The following is an 18244-nucleotide window of genomic DNA, read 5'->3' on the forward strand; positions in this document are numbered from 1 at the left end:
TTATGCTGCCATAAAGAATACCACCGACTTACCTTACAGAACTGTTAACGATTACAACTAGGTGATACATGTAAAGGACCTTGAACTTTTATGTAGCACTTTCAGGTCTTAAATGTTATTGCTATTTCATACTTTGTTGTTAGCCATTCAGGGTTCTGTAGGCAAGGTAATTTAAGTAACAAATATGGCAGAATTCAGATAATAAGCATTTCCAAAACAGTGGGAGAGTGATGATGCCATTATTTTAAAAAATAAAACTTCAATTAAGAACATTCAGGGTGGCTTACACACAACAAAACAGATTAAGTCACCTCCATGGAGAGAACATTGCAAGTGAGATCAAATGGAGTTCAGAAACTTAACTGCTTTATCGTCCAGTGTTAAGGCCTCAGAGGGGTGGAGAATGGGCAGCCTTGAGACTAAATCAGGCCTGCAGAACCTTCTGATTCAGGTCATGGTCCCTTTCACAACAGAGCATGGGGGAAACCAACTGTGCTGCATACTCAGGCCTTAGCATCTGCATGTGTCTGCCTGGTTCGTCACTTTCTCCTTATGGCAACTGGATTGCTGCAGGCTAGCAGCTTGCTGGATGGTGAGTGCTTGGTGGGGGATGGAGACAAAAAGGAATGGAATGGAATGGAAGGGTATGTATGAGTGTATATATATATGGAGGGGGGAGAGAGCATGTGCATGTTTGTGTTTCACACCCAACACCAGTTCTGGTCCCACCCACCACTGGGAATGCAAGGGCTAGACAGTAGCTTTTTGCATGTCAGTACTCTGTATACTGGGACGCGGGTGACACAGAGCCTAGGACTTGCCGATCAGAAGGTCAGCGGTTCGAATCCCCACGACGGAGTGAGCTCCTGTTGCTCGGTCCCTGCTCCTGCCAACCTAGCAGTTTGAAAGCACATCAAAGTGCAAGTAGATAAATAGGTACCGCTCCAGCGAGAAGGTAAACGGCATTTCCATGCGCTGCTCTGGTTCGCCAGAAGTGGCTTCATCATGCTGGCCACATGACCCGGAAGCTGTATGCTGGCTCCCTCGGCCAATAAAGTGAGATGAGTGCTGCAACCCCAGAGTCGTCACGACTGGACCTAATGGTCAGCGGTCCCTTTACCTTTACTCTGTATACTGGAAGCAATTAAATATACGGAAAGACGATCTGATTTATCATAAAAGATTTATTGCTTGAAATAAAGCAGTACATGTAGCAAAACTATGAATGCTACTTGTGGTGAAGTGCCAAATGCAGTGTCAAAATATATCTTATTTTTCCCCGGTTTTGCAGAATTTTAAATGAGGCACAAGATTGAGATGCCAGCATGAATAATCAGGGCCGGGGGCAGGGGGGCGCTTATTGATTCAGCATCAGAACAGAAAGCTAGTTCAGTAATCAAGCATGCAAGTTACAATGATTCTTTTTCACGGAGGGAGTGGGGAGAAGAAACTTGTTTTCTTATCGGAGTTTATCCTTAGGTCTGCAAAGGTTGGGCTGTTTGTCCGTCGAGTCCCAGGTCTTTGGTTACCAACATCGCAGTCACTGGATGCATGGAAGCCTTGTGCTCGTGGAAAGTGCTGACAGCTTGAGCACGGGATTTGTCAAATTTATACAGGTCCCTGAAACAGACGCCACAAAATAAATTTTAAACGACTTTTAAAAAAAAAAATCAAGACAAGTACCATTTATCTTTGAAGAACCACTTTGTACATATTTAACATGTAATATGTAGAGAACTTCTTATATTGAACCACTGCCTGCCTGCTTAGGTAATTGTCTTACTTAAACAAAGGACGAGTGAATTTCATTCTGCCTTGTTCTGTAGCCATCTTCAGGGCCAAAGGAATGGCATCTTCCCAGTTGGCTTGAATGCAGAGACGCAGCCATCTGGAAAGCAGAATTAGCCTTTAGTCAGCTAAATCAAGATCAAGAAAATCCAAGTTTAACAACAAGCAGTCTCCAGTCACTGTCACAGTCTAATCTGCCTTACAGGGATTCTGTGAAGACCAAACCATTTACACCACCCTTTGCACTTTGAAGGAAATGTGGGATGTAAGTAATAATCTTTAAATTTATATATATTTAAAATGCTTGCATAGTTTATTCTGCATCTAAGATTGCTTATTCAATGAATTTGGATCTCATTGGCAAGATGTTAGGGCCCCACAAACCACATGCTTGCATGTATCTCTAAATAAACAAGTAAGTTTAGAACTTTGCAACCAGCTGCTCCTGGTTGGACAGTATTCAAAACTACTTTCATGGATCTATACCAGGGACGAACAGGATTATTTGTTTTCACAGTTGTTCTACAACCTCAGGTATGAATGTGCACACACATCACTGCTCAGTTCTATGTACTTGTGCTTTCATTTATATTTTATATATAACAGGCAATTCGACTGAAGATTTAATAAAAGTTACTACTACATAGTATCAATCCATTACATTCGTAAAATTTCAGAATATTCCTACATTTTACAAACCTGAATCTAATTTCAGAGTTGTTCACAGCATTGAAGTCATAAACTTCCTGCATTCGTCTTACATGGCTCACTGGAAGAGGATTCTAAAAATATAAAACAAGAGGGGTACAAATAAAAGCAACATCAAGTCATCAACTCTTCACTTCTAAATAATTGTGCCAGCTCTAAAGTTCACCCCTGAAGCAAGAAGCCATTGTGCCCGCACAATAGGACCACATGTTTCTGAAATGACACACAGACCAAAGTTGTAAGCAACAAAATGGCACTCATTCTGTAGTCTGCTGCCAAAGTGCATGCATACTGTTCAGGGTGGTCAGAACAGTAGGACAAGATACCAACATCCCACAGTGGTTCTACAATTCTATATAAGCACAGCAATAAGTTGGAAGTACAGTGGTACCTTGGAAGTCAAATGGAATCCGTTCCGCAAGTCCTTTCAACTTCCAGAACGTTCGTAAACCAAGGTATGGCTTCCGATTGGCTGCAGGAAACTCCTGCAGCCAAGCGGAAGCCATGTCAGACGTTTGGGTTCCAAAGAACATTCGCAAACCGGAACACTCACTTCCGGGTTTGCAGCGTTCGGGAGCCAAAACATTTGACTCGCAAGGCGTTCGTGAACCAAGGTATGACTAAGACTTAGCTTCTTATCTACTAAGATGACAAGATCTAACAGTCATTGGAAGAGAGAAATGAACATGCTATGACTAATAACTGAACGCCTTCACCTGGCCCAGCTGCAACGAAACACGCCTCTCCTGCATCTGTCTCTATGGCCACAACAGGAACTGAAACCTTCCAACAGCACTCCTCCATTGTCTCTCGAGACAAATGGATGCCAACCTCCCCTAAATTTCACTCTACAAACTTGGAAACGCAACAAGATGGTGCCACAAACATTTATCCTGAAAGGTAAAAAAAAAAACTTTCGCCTATATTTACCTCCAGCAGCAGTAGTGCAAGAAACTCAATAAGCTGGTGTGAAGACAACTCTTTTATATCAGCTGAGCTGAAGGAGCCAAGATCGTTTTCCGTGGCCTATAAGACAAGCAGAATTAGGAGGAAATTGGAGAAGCAGGCCTTTAAGAAATTACAGGGGGATATTGTCTTTGATTCCAAACACCAGCAGTTAAGATTTGAATTTAATTTGTTTAGAAAACCTCATTTGGATACATAAAAGTCAAAAGAATAACTCAAGGGCTCTGGATTCTTTTCTCTTGGGAGGAATGCTATCTGCATGGAATCCTTATGAATTACAGTGACCTTTCAGCTAATGTGTCAGTAGATACCCAGATGGGCACAAGTGGATCAAATCAGCCCAACCCACCTCTATCTATCCCCCAATCCATAATCAAATCATGAATAAAGTACTGTAGTATGACTAACTTGTTCTTAAAACAGCACCAGACTAAAGAGGCAGGCTGAGACACGACCCTGAAGGAAGATTCAGAAAATGCCTTAGCTTTTGAGCAATAGCCCCTTCTATCTGATCTGCCCAACCTCCAACACCCTACCTCCCCCTATACCACATTTATTGCCTCTAATGTAAGAGAAGTTTGAAAGCTCATGTCAAAAAAATATGAAGTCTGAAGTCACAAAAAAAAATCAATAAAAACTGAAGTTTGCCTCAATTGTAAATTGATTTTACTAAATTCTACATTGCATTGAATCCCTAGTTATGCATGTTGAAAGACAATGCAAAATAAAACACTTACAAGTAATTCACTCAACATGTGTTTAACACGTTATGTACATGAGACATTAACTCACTTTGACCCATCTTTGACTCAAGGCAACACAAGCATTTGACAGTGTTGAATCATACCTAGTGAAGACATAAACATGAGTATGTCTTGTTTAGAAAATGTATCTTGAACATACACAGAACACATGCATTTGTATCTAGAGCACACATCCAAATTCTATCTTGCCAGCAGCTACAATATACCCGTATTTTTCGCTCTATAACACGCACCCGACCATAACACGCACGTAGTTTTTAGAGGAGGAAAATCCGTAGGCATGCCACCCGTAGGCATTCCCTCCATAACACGCACAGACATTTTCCCTTACTTTCTAGGAGGAAAAAAGTGAGTGTTATGGTGCAAAAAATACGGTAGCTTATGAGCAGCTCTCTTTTATACTCCTCACTGATCACATCTGGCTTTGAAGAAAGAGAATAGACTATATTACTGTCACAACCAACAGTAGAAAACAGAAAGTGAAGTCTAAAGGGACATTTTTTGGAGCAGACACATTTAGAAATTGGCATAACCTAAATTGTGCAGGTGTTTGAGGAATATTTTTTATCATTGAAAGAGACATGCTTATGCTGCATTTAGATCATTTGATATAGTCATACTTAAAACATTTCTTACCCCAGTCCAAAAGGATCAAATCAAGTTAAATAAAGTGTGTGTGTGTGTGTGTGTGTGTGTGTGTGTGTATAAAATTGACTATAAATAAAAAAATTAAAAATAGGAAAAGTGATTATATTAAGGATCCAATATAATCAAGGATATATTTTTATTAAATATATAATTGAATATTAAATTCTAATAAATTCAGCTATATAAATAGCTCTAATTATATATTTAATAATTTAAATTATATTATAATTAAATAAATATGATTATTATTATACAGAGGTGCTCTTTCAAAACAAATAGAAATGTTACAGAAAAAGATCATGTGCTTACGTTGGTTTTACTGGAGGCATGCCAGGAGTGTTCATCCATGCATTCCAGTCAACTTTGTTAAGAAGGTCAACCTAAAATGAACAGACCAACAAATTATCCAAAATCTTGGAAGTGTTTTATTTCTTTGAAACTCATATTGATTCCAATATTTTTGAAGACTTATTTTTAACTGTTCATTGATAATTTTAATGGGAATCGCATATACAATGAAATGATTTGAGTAACTTGAATTATGAAATCTAAAGTTTCTTCTACTCGTTTCATGCTTAATTCCATATAACAAGACCAGTGTAATGTGTGGTTCTACCAGCATTTTGTCACACTGATGACAGAGCAAAGATGGCATAATTGAGAAGGCCTTATGAAACTGAAAGCTACAGACTTAAGACTAAGCTCTCAAAAAAATCATTCAGCAAAGTGGACTTTTTGGGGGGCAGGGAGAATGACTCATTGTCAGATTAAACTTTTCAGTTAACACTGTTGTTGCATGATAAACACAAGTAAGCAGGCAGCTAATCAGGATACACATATCTCTGCAATATGGGAACTTCTAGGAGAGAGGGATACCTGCAGTACAAGTTTTTTTAGGTGGAAGTTTACTTTCCTATGACATTATAACTTGCTGACATTTGTTGCATAGCCAAAGGGATCGGAGGCTGGCTGCCACACACTCCATCTTGAATTGGAAGATTAGCACCTAACCTTGTCCTTGAAGTAGGAGTACAGGAAATTCTTCCAGTCTTTCGTGTCTATGCTCTTGTATGCAAACTGCTGGATGTATGCCCTTAAGAAGCCAATGAAGACATCTAGGAACATATAAGATGCATTAACAGGAAATAAAGTGCTGCAACAGGGAAAAAAAAGCCACATATATTTAAAAGTAAATTAACCAATACCTGGCCCTCCAAGAAGTTGTTCTAGATAAAGTAGTAAAGCAGAGCCTTTCTCATACGGAACAGAAGAATATGCAACATCAGGATCTACTTCTTTCAGATTAGGGATCAGGTGAGTCACAGGGTTTGTGCTTCCAAGGGTGTTTATCTAGAAAGAAACACATATTGCTGGAAACTGATGTGCTTGGAAGTTGTAACAGAACTCTACCTGCCAGCAACCAGATTGCTGAATTTCGCCCCAAAAGAAGTCTGGTTGTTCCTCTTGTGTGTTTTCGGAGGGTAACAAAGTATTTGTATCCTAATTCATCTCCTGCACTGGAATGTATTTTAAAACTTACCCATTGATTTTATGCCATGCTTATACTGCTGCTTTGTTATTTAATTGATATACTGTTTATTTCCCTCCAATTTTTACTGAAGTTGTGCTTTTTAATCTGGAAGCTGCCTTAGAGGCCAAAAGGCAGGATAGAACTTTCCTAAAGATAATTACCGCACTATGGAGCAGAAATTAATTCTATCTGCAATACCAGATAAAAGCAATAGATTTGCTCTTAATTTTACATGTGCCCAGTGTTTCTGAAGAAAAGTTATGTGTAAGTTAATCTTCAAATTAACCAGAAGCACTCACCGTGTTCTGCAATTCTCTCCAGCCTCCCTGAGCTTGGAAATGCCTGAACTGCTCACCAAAGAGCCGGCCACCGATCCTGCGTTCCAAGTAAACTGTGTGCCCTTCGTTTAGCCTGAAACACCAAGCGCACAAGTCATTATTTCTGTAAATTAGAGAAATCTTTTAATAAGTTAAACACACACCAAAAGAAAAGCCAATTATGTCTTAAAAGCACTTGGATTTCACCTACCAAAAATGCTCCCAGGTCCTGTTTGTTACCAAATTCCCAGTCCAGCTATGAGAAATTTCATGGGCGATAACCTGAAATGTATAGAAGTGGCATAAGCACATAGCGGTCTCTTTTGTCACAAACACACATATCCGTAACAGAAAAAAGGGTGCCACTAAGGTGGCAAAGATGCCCTAAACTGGCCCCATGCAGACATGGTAATAACCATGGAGAAGTTGCTTCAGTTTTCATGGAACTTGGGTTATCCTCCACTGAAATTAATCATCAACTCCCAAAATTTAAAATACTGTTTAATTTGTTACACATTTTAGTGGCATCTAACCTAACATTTTTAAATTTGTTTGGTTTCAGCTTTATTATGGTTTCAATAGAGAAGCCTTTTGATTTTTTTAAAAAATGGGGGGGAGCACCAGCAACTCCCATGATCCTAAATAGATTTTTTGGCCTTTCTCACACACAGAAGAGGGTCCCAAAACAACTTCAACATAAAAATAAAACCACACTTGTTCCAAGAAAGGCAGGTTTAATGTACAATATCCCAGTGAGGCTCCATAGATCTGGTTTCCAAATCACCAGCAACCTCCACTCCAGCAGCTACTACCACTGCTGTTATTGTCGTCTTTTTAATTCACCATTAATTTGTTGCCTTTTTAAATTCACGTAATGTTTTGAGAACCGTTGGTCTAAGTGTTAACTAAGCAGACTGTCTGTATTGCGCAGAACTATATAAAGCTGCAACGTTTTCAGTTTCTTAATATTGAAGTTTAAAACTTACAAGACACGTAAACAGTGAAAAATAGTGGGTGATCTCCAATGTTAGTCAAATTCTAAAATAAATTTCATTCATTTCAGTGGGTCTATGTCTATTCCAAGTATGCTTACTGCTTAGAAAACATACATAGCACCTAATGTTTCAGGCACCTTGTTTAGATTTCAGGGGAAAAGAGCACCTTCAGTATAAATACTTGAGTACAGCTGGTCTTATACTTACATTGGATAATGATCTGTCACCAGCCTGCAGCAAACAGAGATAAAAAAGTTACCTCTCTAATCCATGTCAGATGAAAGCTTAATATAGTATCATTTCCCAATTCAGGCTAAGTTAAGGTCACTTAGCAAAATGAAAGCCACCATGCAAGTCCCAAACTCTAAATGGCTTTAAAATGATGTCCTAAGGAAAGCTATGTAATGTAACCCATAAGAGAGGAAGACACACTTACCAGTAATGTGGGAGTCACAAAAGTGAGGCAGGGGTTCTCCATACCACCATATGGAAATGATGGTGGCAACACTAGCAAGTCGTACTGACCCCATACATAAGGACCTGCTAGGTCTTCTGCAATTTTCAGCATGGCTTCTGTCTGAAAAAAAAGAGCCCAGTAAACTGAGATAGGTTCTAATATTTATGCAATGCCCAATTAGTGAGATAAGATACATCACAGGCAGGATTGTAGTTGACCTGTTTGTACAGAATGAATTTTACTCAGACAATAGAAACCAAGTCCCTCCTGACTTGAAATTCAGGAAATCTGTAAAGTCATTATTAGTGGGGAAATAATACAAGTGGCTTCATATTTTAAGAAGTGGGAAAGAACTTACAAACCTGTCACAAATGTGGCATTTTGAACTACAGTAATACAAACACAACTGTGATAGAGGTAGGATACAATCACTTTCAAGTCATCTTATATGCAGGTGACAGTTGTGGAGCGATCCTCTGAGACTATCTTGAAGCTGAGGAATGCAGTCAGCTTAGTCAATTACCTTTTAATGTTCAAACTTGCTATATGTTTGCTTTACATAGGGTCTTGGGAGAACACTCAAGTTTGTGTTTCTTATGCAAAATGTACAGCCATCTAAGGAATAATTAAGTACAGGCAATGGTCCTTTCGCACAGGGGCTCTATTCCCAGCACCCACAAATATCAGCTAAGCCCTGCCCGTTCTGCCTTCTTCCAGGTCCAAAAGGACCTGTGCATCGGCAACTAAATTAGATATACCTAAAATGGTCACTGCCTCTAACCAGGTATTCACCTTTTCACAATATACCAAAGTCCTATAATCAAAATTTTCACTAACCTCTGAAAATTCATATGCCGATTTGTCCACAAGCTCCTTTTCAGCCCACACCAAAGTTCTGGGACCAATCTCTCTGAAGAACAAAATTCAGTCAGAAAAACCAGGAATACCATCTTGGATTTCCTGGCTGCTTATATCTTAGCGAAAATTTCAATGCAGCTGTTTGTGGACATTTTAGTAGCTGGGACAAGCGAGTGGCTGTAGAAAGCATTATTGAAAGGGAATAGCGGATGTGAACAGTTCCTTTAATTGCCTCTGGTTCCAAAAACTGGCGCAGACATGTTCATATCCTGGCCAGAGTTTGTGCATTAGAAGGTGACAGGGCTTCACCAAACCCTTCAACACTTTACCTTTTGCAAGCAAGTTCTCCCTGCCAGCCTTTGTCATACTTAGTCATGATATTCACAGTCCTCTCTATTTAAGCATTCTGTAGCACAACAATTGGAGTGACCTGGAAGGACTGATGCAAAGATGCATTGCCCAAACAATGTGCATGTACCAGTCAGTTTCTGCACAACTGTCTTGCAACTTCTACTTCTTCCAGGAGCTCAACTATATTCTTCAGTGAGGAAGCAACAAAAGAAATACCGTCTAATTCTAGAAATCGCTTCCAAAACAGCCCATTCTTACTGCATACAAAGTAATTAGAAAGGGAAAGTAGAAAGTTGTCTTGCCTGTCACAAGCTAGATTCAACTAATATTTTGTTAGCAGCCAATGTAGAACAGACGAAGTGTGCTTTCAGATTCCTGTTCAGATATGAATCCTACTGAATCATTTTTACTGTTCTCCAAAGTGACATTGTAGTAACATTGATAAATAGGCTGCAGCCCACTCTCGAGCCCTTGAGAGAGGACAGGCTCAAGCAATTTCTACACTTTACAAATAGAGGAATTTCTACAGTTATTGAGCTTTCGTGTGCATGCACACTTCTTCAGATACCTTCAGGTATCTGAAGAAGTGTGCATGCACACGAAAGCTCATACCAAGAACTAACTTAGTTGGTCTTTAAGGTGCTACTGGAAGGAATTTTTTTTTGTTTTGACTATGGCAGACCAACACGGCTACCTATCTGTAACTACAGTTATTGAGTAATACTCACCTGCTTTCCAAAGCACCAACAACTAAAGCAATCAGATAGCAGGGTATTGGAACCTAACCCCAAAGGAGAGAAAAATAATAGAAACAATAACAGTGCTACATGTCACATATTTTACACCTACAAGGCTGAAGTTATCCAGTGATGCATATCTACATTATGTAACCAGCCATTGTGGGCTGAAAGTGCATAATGGCTTACATTTTGTATGAAACGGTATATCTTCCTTGTGCTTTCTTCTGGGTCAGGCAAGTCTCCATCTCTCTTGGCACTCATAAGTGCCACCAGCTCATTCGGAACAGATATCTAGTGAAGTACAAAAATACATTTGTTTTTATTTAATAATGTTAACTATTTCACACCTTGCAGGCAATTATACCCTAGAATGGCAATTCCGTAGCAGTGCAGCTCAGAAATAATTCACTTCTCGCCTTACCTGAAAGCTCCCCTTATTTTCTGCCATGTTCACACTTGGGTTTTTCAGAAGTGTTAAGTGACACATTCCCCGGTGTCATGACAAACACCAAGTTACTTGATCACAAGTAACACATGCCAATGTGCAATTTTGATCTTTTGGTTCCCTGTAACATACTGATCTCTTGGAGAGAATAAACAGTGACTGTTCCTGCAAAAAGACACCCATAAGACGTACACTTTGAGCAGTGCTGTGTGGGCAGTAAAACACTTTCTGGCAGGTAAGAACTGTTGCAGGTCCTCTGCCCCAAATTAGACTGGAAGTGTGACAGAGAATTTAAGGTTAAAACTGCCTCCCGTGGTCCTGGCCTGCTTTGCTTTCCCCATCAACTCTTTAAAAAAAAAAAAAAAAAAGCTGTGCAAGGGCTTAACAGCCCATAAGACAGAGGCCTAGGAACCTGCACCCAACACTGAGCAACCAACCACCAACATATCCCTCTCCAGATTTCTGACAAAAGTAACCTCTGATATGTTTTGCAATGCATAAAGAAAGATACTCTCAAGGAGAACATGTGGATTTGATGTTAAAATGTTGAGTCAGCTATGTTAATAATGCCACAACAGTTCCCACATTCTGGAGTTCTAAGTGCTGAAACTGCATTCTCACAACCTCCCTCTTAAGCTATTTAAGTGCTTATCATGACAAATCTGGCACAAATGATGCAAAACTTGTCACTCTGCCATCTGGTTATGGGTAATAAAGTGTCTGAGGCTGGTAAGCAAGAGATTCTTACTTCCAATAAACTTAACTTTATATCCATCTGTTTCTTACGGCATTCTTTATAGGCAAGTGTAAATTATACCCTTGAATGTTTTAAGTGTGTTCTAAGGTGCAATTTACACAAACAGCAACACCGCAGCAACTTGAAAAGTTGCTGGGTTGAGGCTGCAGCATAGACAGTTTGCACGAGACTAGGTTGTAAAATGTTCTCTGCTTTATTTATTGGTAACATTTATTGCCCATCTTCTTCCACTACAGAATTCAAAGTGGTGCACATGGAATTTTCCAGTGATTTCCCAGCAGGCACTGGTCATAACCAGGCCTCCTTGGGTTCAGCAGTGTGGCTGCAACATGTACCCTCAAGAATCTGCCTACACTTTTCTTCTTTCCTAACGTCCCCTCTTTTTCTTGGTAACAGTTTTTATTCATTATCAGTGTTTTAACATGGCTGCAGCATTGATATATCCATCTACCTTTGTTTACATTAGAGCGTATGACATGCAACAATTACATAAAATTAAAATAAACATTTTTGAATATATTAACAAAGTGGTATCAAAGTATCTACCCAAATTATTGCAATAATTGCAGATATGAAATGACGTATGGTAACATGCATTGGTATTTTGTATCAATAACAATTAACATTTATAGGAATTTAAAGGAAGTGGGAAGGAAGGAGGAAGGGGATTATTTTTTAAAAAAATGTACTTTGTGCATGCATCCTTAATCCTTTTATCCAAATTCTGATATTTGCATGGATCTTGGAAAAACATGCCTACTTTTCTCAGATTTGTCTTAAGGCCAGATTGGGGAGATGTCATGTGGTCCAGTCTATACATGACTTTTCACCTGCCAGATCCTCTTGTTTTCAGGTTTAGGAAAGCAATGAGTTCAAGGAACTCCACGGCTCCTGCTGCTGAGGTGCAGGCTTTGGCAACTAATTTACATGAAACCTGTCTGTGGCCATTCTCTACTGATACATAATTATCCCACTGGTCCCTCCAGAAACCCTTGTCCAGGGCCCAGATGAGTCTGAGATGTTAAAGATGCAGCCAAGTAACTGTTGTCAGTGTGCCCGTTCTTTTAGGAAAGAGGTTGTGGCTCAGTGAGAGAGAACATGCTTTACAATTTCAAGTCCAGTTCTTGAAATCTCCAGGCAGGACTGGGAGAGTCACTTGTCTGAATGCTAGGAAAACCACCCCCAAGCCACCCCCTCCTGAGCAACACCCCTGACCAGACTTTCTCTGCAACCTCCTTGACTGTTTTTGCCTTGCTGGAATGTGTCTTCAAACTCTGATAAAGCTTTCATGGATGGAGGATAGAGAGGGATGTAAAAGTATAAAGAAACTAGCTTACTGTGCAAAGGTAACATTCACAGTGTTGTTCTGCCCACTTTTGCCTCCAGCCCTGCCAATCACTAGCATGTGGCCGCTGGAAGGTTGTCCAGATAGGAATGTGGCTATGGGCTGAAACTGGTTCCCCACCCCTGATGCAAGCGATACTGAGCTAGAAGGACCCAAATTCTGATACTGTATGAAGCAGCTTCATATGTTCCTAATTATCTGATGCAAATTTGCCATGCAAGTCTGATGATAAGCAAATAGATCAAACTCTACCCAGCTCACTGAACGGCTCAATTGTTCAAAGGACTTATGTCATGGAGCATAAGCACAATTTCAGAAGAAAGTTTTCAAAGCCAGAGAGCTTGGCTTCCTTGGGCTGGGAAAACAAACATCTTCAAGCCTCCTTTATTTAGCAACATTTTCTTTAAGGATTTCCCTGAAGACAGAAATTGGTTTTACTGTAAGCTTATAGTGGGAAAAACTTCTACTCAGCCAATTTACTTTAGCCAATTTGTTAAGATTCCTGTGTTATGAATCCTAAGCAGTTTCTGCCAAGTGCTAGAACAAACAGACAGCTTGACAAGTGCTTGTTGGATTCAAACAGTCACTTTTATATACAAACATTTCTTCCACACTCACCCAAACCCAGGAGAGAGAAGCAGTCAAAGGGGAAAAAATCCACTTGAAAGAAAAAAATTGAAGCTAAAAAGAGAAACCACCATGGACAAAAGGCAGGAAAAGGGACACACAAGACCAGCTGCTTCCAGAAGTCAATTTTCCTCCCTTTGGACACTAGATGGCAGGGTTTCTCACCTGCTGGGCCATCCTCCATGGAACAAGGTATTATTTTATTTCCAACATTGCAAATTCAATCTGTCAAAACCTATCCCATGGCGCCCTCTTACAGTGGAGGCTAACCAACTGGTTTTCTGCATATTCAAGAGTGGCTCCAGATCAAATAACTATCCTTGCTTCCTAAGCCATGATTTATAGAAATGGACAAGTTTGATTAAGCAAGAATCTTACTGTTTAGTCTGTACAGGCGCACCATCTATGCAGGGCCATGGGGGCCAAGCCTCCCCAAGTTCTACAGCGGCCCTGCACACACACCATTGGGTGTTCACACGCCCTGCGACATGTGTGAGTGACATCAGCACGCGGAGCACCCGGGTCTGTACTAACACCTAGTTCTTCTCCAAACCCCATCTATTTGTTGAAAGACAATGGCACCTTCCAGATAGAGCATGATTAAGGCAACCAACTGGAATCTTATAAAGCAGTAGACACTTAAATTTGTGCACCAAAGCTTTACGAACAAAATAACAATTGGGTACCCGCTATACATTTTCAGTTTTTTAGTCTGCATGTTCACTCAAGCTGCACAGTTTGGTGGCAGGGTTTTAATGAATAACAATGCACTAATTGAGATTATGGATGACTTCTAAATAAGAGAGCAAAGTTTGCACCTCAAGGGTACAGAGCTTTCAGGTTCACCTACTTCTGCATAGTATGTTAGCTTCACTGAAGGAGTGTCCTGGCAGGGAAGAATAGCTCTGCAGTGCGTGGCCTAAAAAACAAAGTGACACAGATTACAGGCTGCTATTCTTACAGGCAGATAAAGTAATGCACAAGGAACATTTTTTAATATTACATTTTAAATTTCTTTGCACTACACTGCTACCATCAAAAGCATAATACCCCCAAGTAACCACATCTAGGCACAATTTAATTAGGCTCATGTGCCTGCTTCAAATTCATATATACATTTCACATTCCCTAATGAAGTCCACCAATCAAATGCCCCTTAGTTTAGAAGACAATTTGACATTTGAAAGGCAAGTGGACCGGTAAGATCACAAGCACATGTACTATTTGTGATTGCCTCACCACATTATAAGCATTGCTTCAAAAATGTCATAATAGAGCACCCTCCAGAACTTTATACAACATACATGCTTCCAAGTAATCATAAAAAGGCAGTAACCAGTGATATGGGTTTTCTGGTGGGGAAAGGAAATTTCCTAGACTTTCCACCAAAAAAGTGTTCTATCCAAAAATTCAGCAACTATCAAGCATTCCCCTCCCTACCGTATCTGTTCCTATGTAATTCTATGAGCTTCTCTGAATTTACCTGGTAGCACATCCTACATCTGCTTCATCCTGCACCTAATGGATCGATCTAAAGCAAGCTCCTTACAGGAATGGTTCTACTAAGTTATTTTCATACCCCAGGATAAGGACTTTAGGAAATGGGTAAAGTTTTCTCCCTTTACTGCTCATCTCCAAAAGACCACAGGGAAAGTCTAGACAGCACCTCCATCATTAATTGACTTTCGTGGAAATTACATGGTTTGATGTTCTAAGTATCAAAACGATTTCGTTTTGCAAATCTTGTTCAACACTATTATCACCTTATTTCTGACCTTTGGTAAAGAATTACAACCCTATTAACAGTCGCACTTAGTATTATAGTTCATACAAATGTGTTGAAGCATAAATGTCTGACATTTAGAAGATAGTACACAAGATTTGAAAGACACAATGACCCTGTTCTCTTAGCCACCAGGTCATAAAACTTCTTTTAAAGAATGTTCAATTTCTTGAGATAAGCAACAACCAGGATCAATTCCTCAGCTTCAATATAACCAAGGCCTTTTACGCCTTTGCACCCAGCCAATGTACCCACTATGCAATGGGAAGTTATCACACAATGGGATCCTGAGAGCCTTTACAGACTGCTACTCACTTCCCCAACACACTGTAAGATTGTATGATATATACTTTAAGAGAGTCTGTGGCAGACAGTCTTGGCTCAAGTCAATTCAGTTGAGAGGCACCGTTTGGCCAAGTGGAAGCAGTGCAGGATACACAAAACTAAGTAACATGTGGGAAAAGGTTGCCCATAGCAGAGAAGGAAAACAATGGTTTGCTCACCTGACACTGACTGAAGAGAAATGGGTGCCTTTTCCCCGATGTCTGCTCTGGAGTGAACCATTGGAGCGCTGAAGACCTTGGAGACGTTTCAAAAGTGATCTCTACAACCACATCTTGCCCCCTGTGAATATTGGAATAGTGTGCATTTTTGAGAACAGGTCAGATGTGATACTTCCATCATCTTTGGAAAGTTCTAACTTTTAAATTTGTAACTGCAAATTTAGGGACAAACTTAGGCAGTCGTTTTCTTAAAATTTTAACAGCCAAGCAATTTAATTATGTTAATGAAGAATATGTAGTGGGCAAATAATCTTCCATTCAAACAACTACAAAGTTGTTCGTGCATGAGCAACAGTAGCCCTAACTCACAAATACATTGAGTGGTGTATATTAGAATTTCAGGACAATGAGTCATAACTACCTCAAGGAACAAGTCTTATCAGTTTTTATAGCAAGAAAAAACCTATACGGGCCCAAAGTAAGTATATTTTGCCAGACTCTTAAGCAAATTTCTGCAAGTATGGCATCATGTCATATGCTACGATATTACACAAGCGCAACTGCTAGTTTAGCATGACACAGCCTCTTAATCTAGCACATTTTAAGATAAGATCATCAAGAGACCAGAAAAGGGGGATAAACTGAACACACATACTTTCCCAACTCAAAAGGTAGTGTGATTTCCAGCGGTGCTCCTTTGAAGCTATGACGTTCCCCAAGAACAAATTGTGCATCTTGCTTATTGACAACCACTTTGTGTATTGTTAGATCCTTTGTGTCCAAAACCTGTAAGTGAGTTCATGAGCTATTATTGACAAACGCACTAATATATATTGAAAATTGAATCAATATATTCAATATTTTACATGGCCAAATGGCCAGTATAAATTCTATCTGTTCATAAATTCCCAAAGAAATAGAGAAGCAGACATCTACAAAGGCTCAAAAATGTAGCCCAGCCTTTCCTTGCATGTTGTTAACAGGCTTTTCCTCATAGTCATGCAAAAGGATTATGTTGCCAAGACAAAGGGGACTGAGCAGAACTTGATTGCATTGCCCAGCTCAATTTTCAGAACAGTCGGTGCTATCAATCTCTAGGTGCTATATGAATACAAGACAAGCATCTTGCAAAGCTTTGTCTGCACAGCACAAACAATTATATGCTTCAGAGCTACACAACTGCAGCTATGTTGTGGCCAGTTTTCTACATCTGTTTTTAAGATGTAGGAAAACACAGTATGTAGAGTTAGCTGTATTTCACTTTAAATGTTCTGTTCATTCCACAACCTTGGGTCTCTGTGCCTTCAAGTACTTACAAAGAACAGAAACTCACATTGTTCCAAAGTACTAAACAGCTGATGAAACAAAGACACTTAAGATTTTTTTTTGGCCAGGTGTAACCCATTTCTGTGGCGAGGAGATTCAACTTGTAGAAGACATTATAAATCATACATTTATTTACACAACAGCACCAAGTAAAGTATATCAGTCCCTGAAGTGCATTAAATATTTTTAGGATATTGTGTAATCATTAGGGACAATATTCCAGAAACTGACAGAAACTTGACTTGGAAACTTCCCTTTACTGAGAAACTTGACTTGGATCTTTGTTTACAATTTAGAACATCCAGCGATCTCTCCAACTTCAAATCAACCGAAAGACTTTAGCAATCGCCGCCAGTTCTTTATCAAGGAATCGGCCACTTAAGTTTAGAGAGAGAGAGACAAGCCCTTGAGGAACTTGCTTTTGCAAGCCCCTACCATACCAGCGTGACAAAGTACAACTTCCAAGGAAACAAAATGCGAATATTGCAGCCACGAGAGAAAGTCGCCAGCCTCAAGAGCATCTGCTTAAGACAAACCAATTTAAAACAGAAGCCCAAGCCAGCTTTGCGCACAATCCCTACGCCCGTTTCCTGCAAAGCTGTGATTCCCAATGCGGGGCACATGTCCCACAGGGGGGCAATTTGATTTTTAAGGGGGGCAATTTGGAAGCCTGTTTAGACCAAGTTAGTGGCCTTTTAGGCTTCCTCCACGTGAATAGGAGTTCAATTTTTAAATAATAAATTATATGTCACGGGGGGGGGGGCGGCATCAGGATTTTAGATATACTTAGGTGGGGCATGGCCAAAAAAAAGGGAACCACTGCTCCAAAGGAAGCTCCGCTGGGTTCCTCCAAGGTAAACGCGCCCCCAGGTAAGAGGAGGAGAGAGAAAGAGATATTATCTTGGGACGAAGGAGGCGTCAAAGGAGAAGGTGTCACCCAGTAACTTTCCAGGGGTCCCTTCCGGTTCCCCTCTGGGGCGGCCGTCGCCCTCCGCCCCACAGAGGGGCCTGCGCTCCTGCCGGCTCCACGACGGAGGGCGGCCGGTCTTCCCCTCTCCCTACAGACCTAGAGCCCCACGCCCCGCCTCGCCCGTCTAGGGAAGAAGTTACCAGTCGGCGCAGGCTGTCCCTCTCCGCCCTCACGGTGAGGGCCGCGGTCCCCCTCAGCGAGCGGCTGGCGAAGTCCACGCGGCAGCGCAGGTGGAGGTGGTGGGTGCGGCAGCAGCCGGGCGACGCGAAGGAGCTGGGATCCTCCTCGGCCATGGCTGCGCTCTCGCCTTCACGCCAGCCGGCCCACGGCGCTTAAGAGCCGGCCTGCCGACCGCAGGCCCCGCC

At 40.7% G+C, this 18244-nt stretch overlaps 1 protein-coding gene across 1 annotated transcript; it reads right to left on the reverse strand.

Annotated features, from left to right (window-relative positions):
• Positions 1–1164: 1164 nt before the first annotated feature.
• LTA4H (leukotriene A4 hydrolase) lies at positions 1165–18172 on the reverse strand (the record flags this gene model as incomplete). Its single annotated transcript, XM_081929211.1, has 19 exons — positions 1165–1620; positions 1784–1888; positions 2488–2570; positions 3427–3522; positions 4255–4309; positions 5184–5254; positions 5886–5989; positions 6080–6224; positions 6705–6816; positions 6934–7004; positions 7925–7948; positions 8154–8294; positions 9012–9084; positions 10112–10164; positions 10310–10414; positions 14148–14216; positions 15584–15704; positions 16239–16369; positions 18020–18172. 19 exons carry the CDS (start codon positions 18170–18172, stop codon positions 1476–1478), a joined length of 1857 nt encoding a protein of 618 aa, XP_081785337.1. The 3' UTR covers positions 1165–1475.
• Positions 18173–18244: the final 72 nt, after the last annotated feature.

This window comes from Podarcis melisellensis (assembly GCF_964234715.1).
Source record: "Podarcis melisellensis genome assembly, chromosome: 10".
Taxonomy (NCBI): Eukaryota; Metazoa; Chordata; class Lepidosauria; order Squamata; family Lacertidae; genus Podarcis; species Podarcis melisellensis.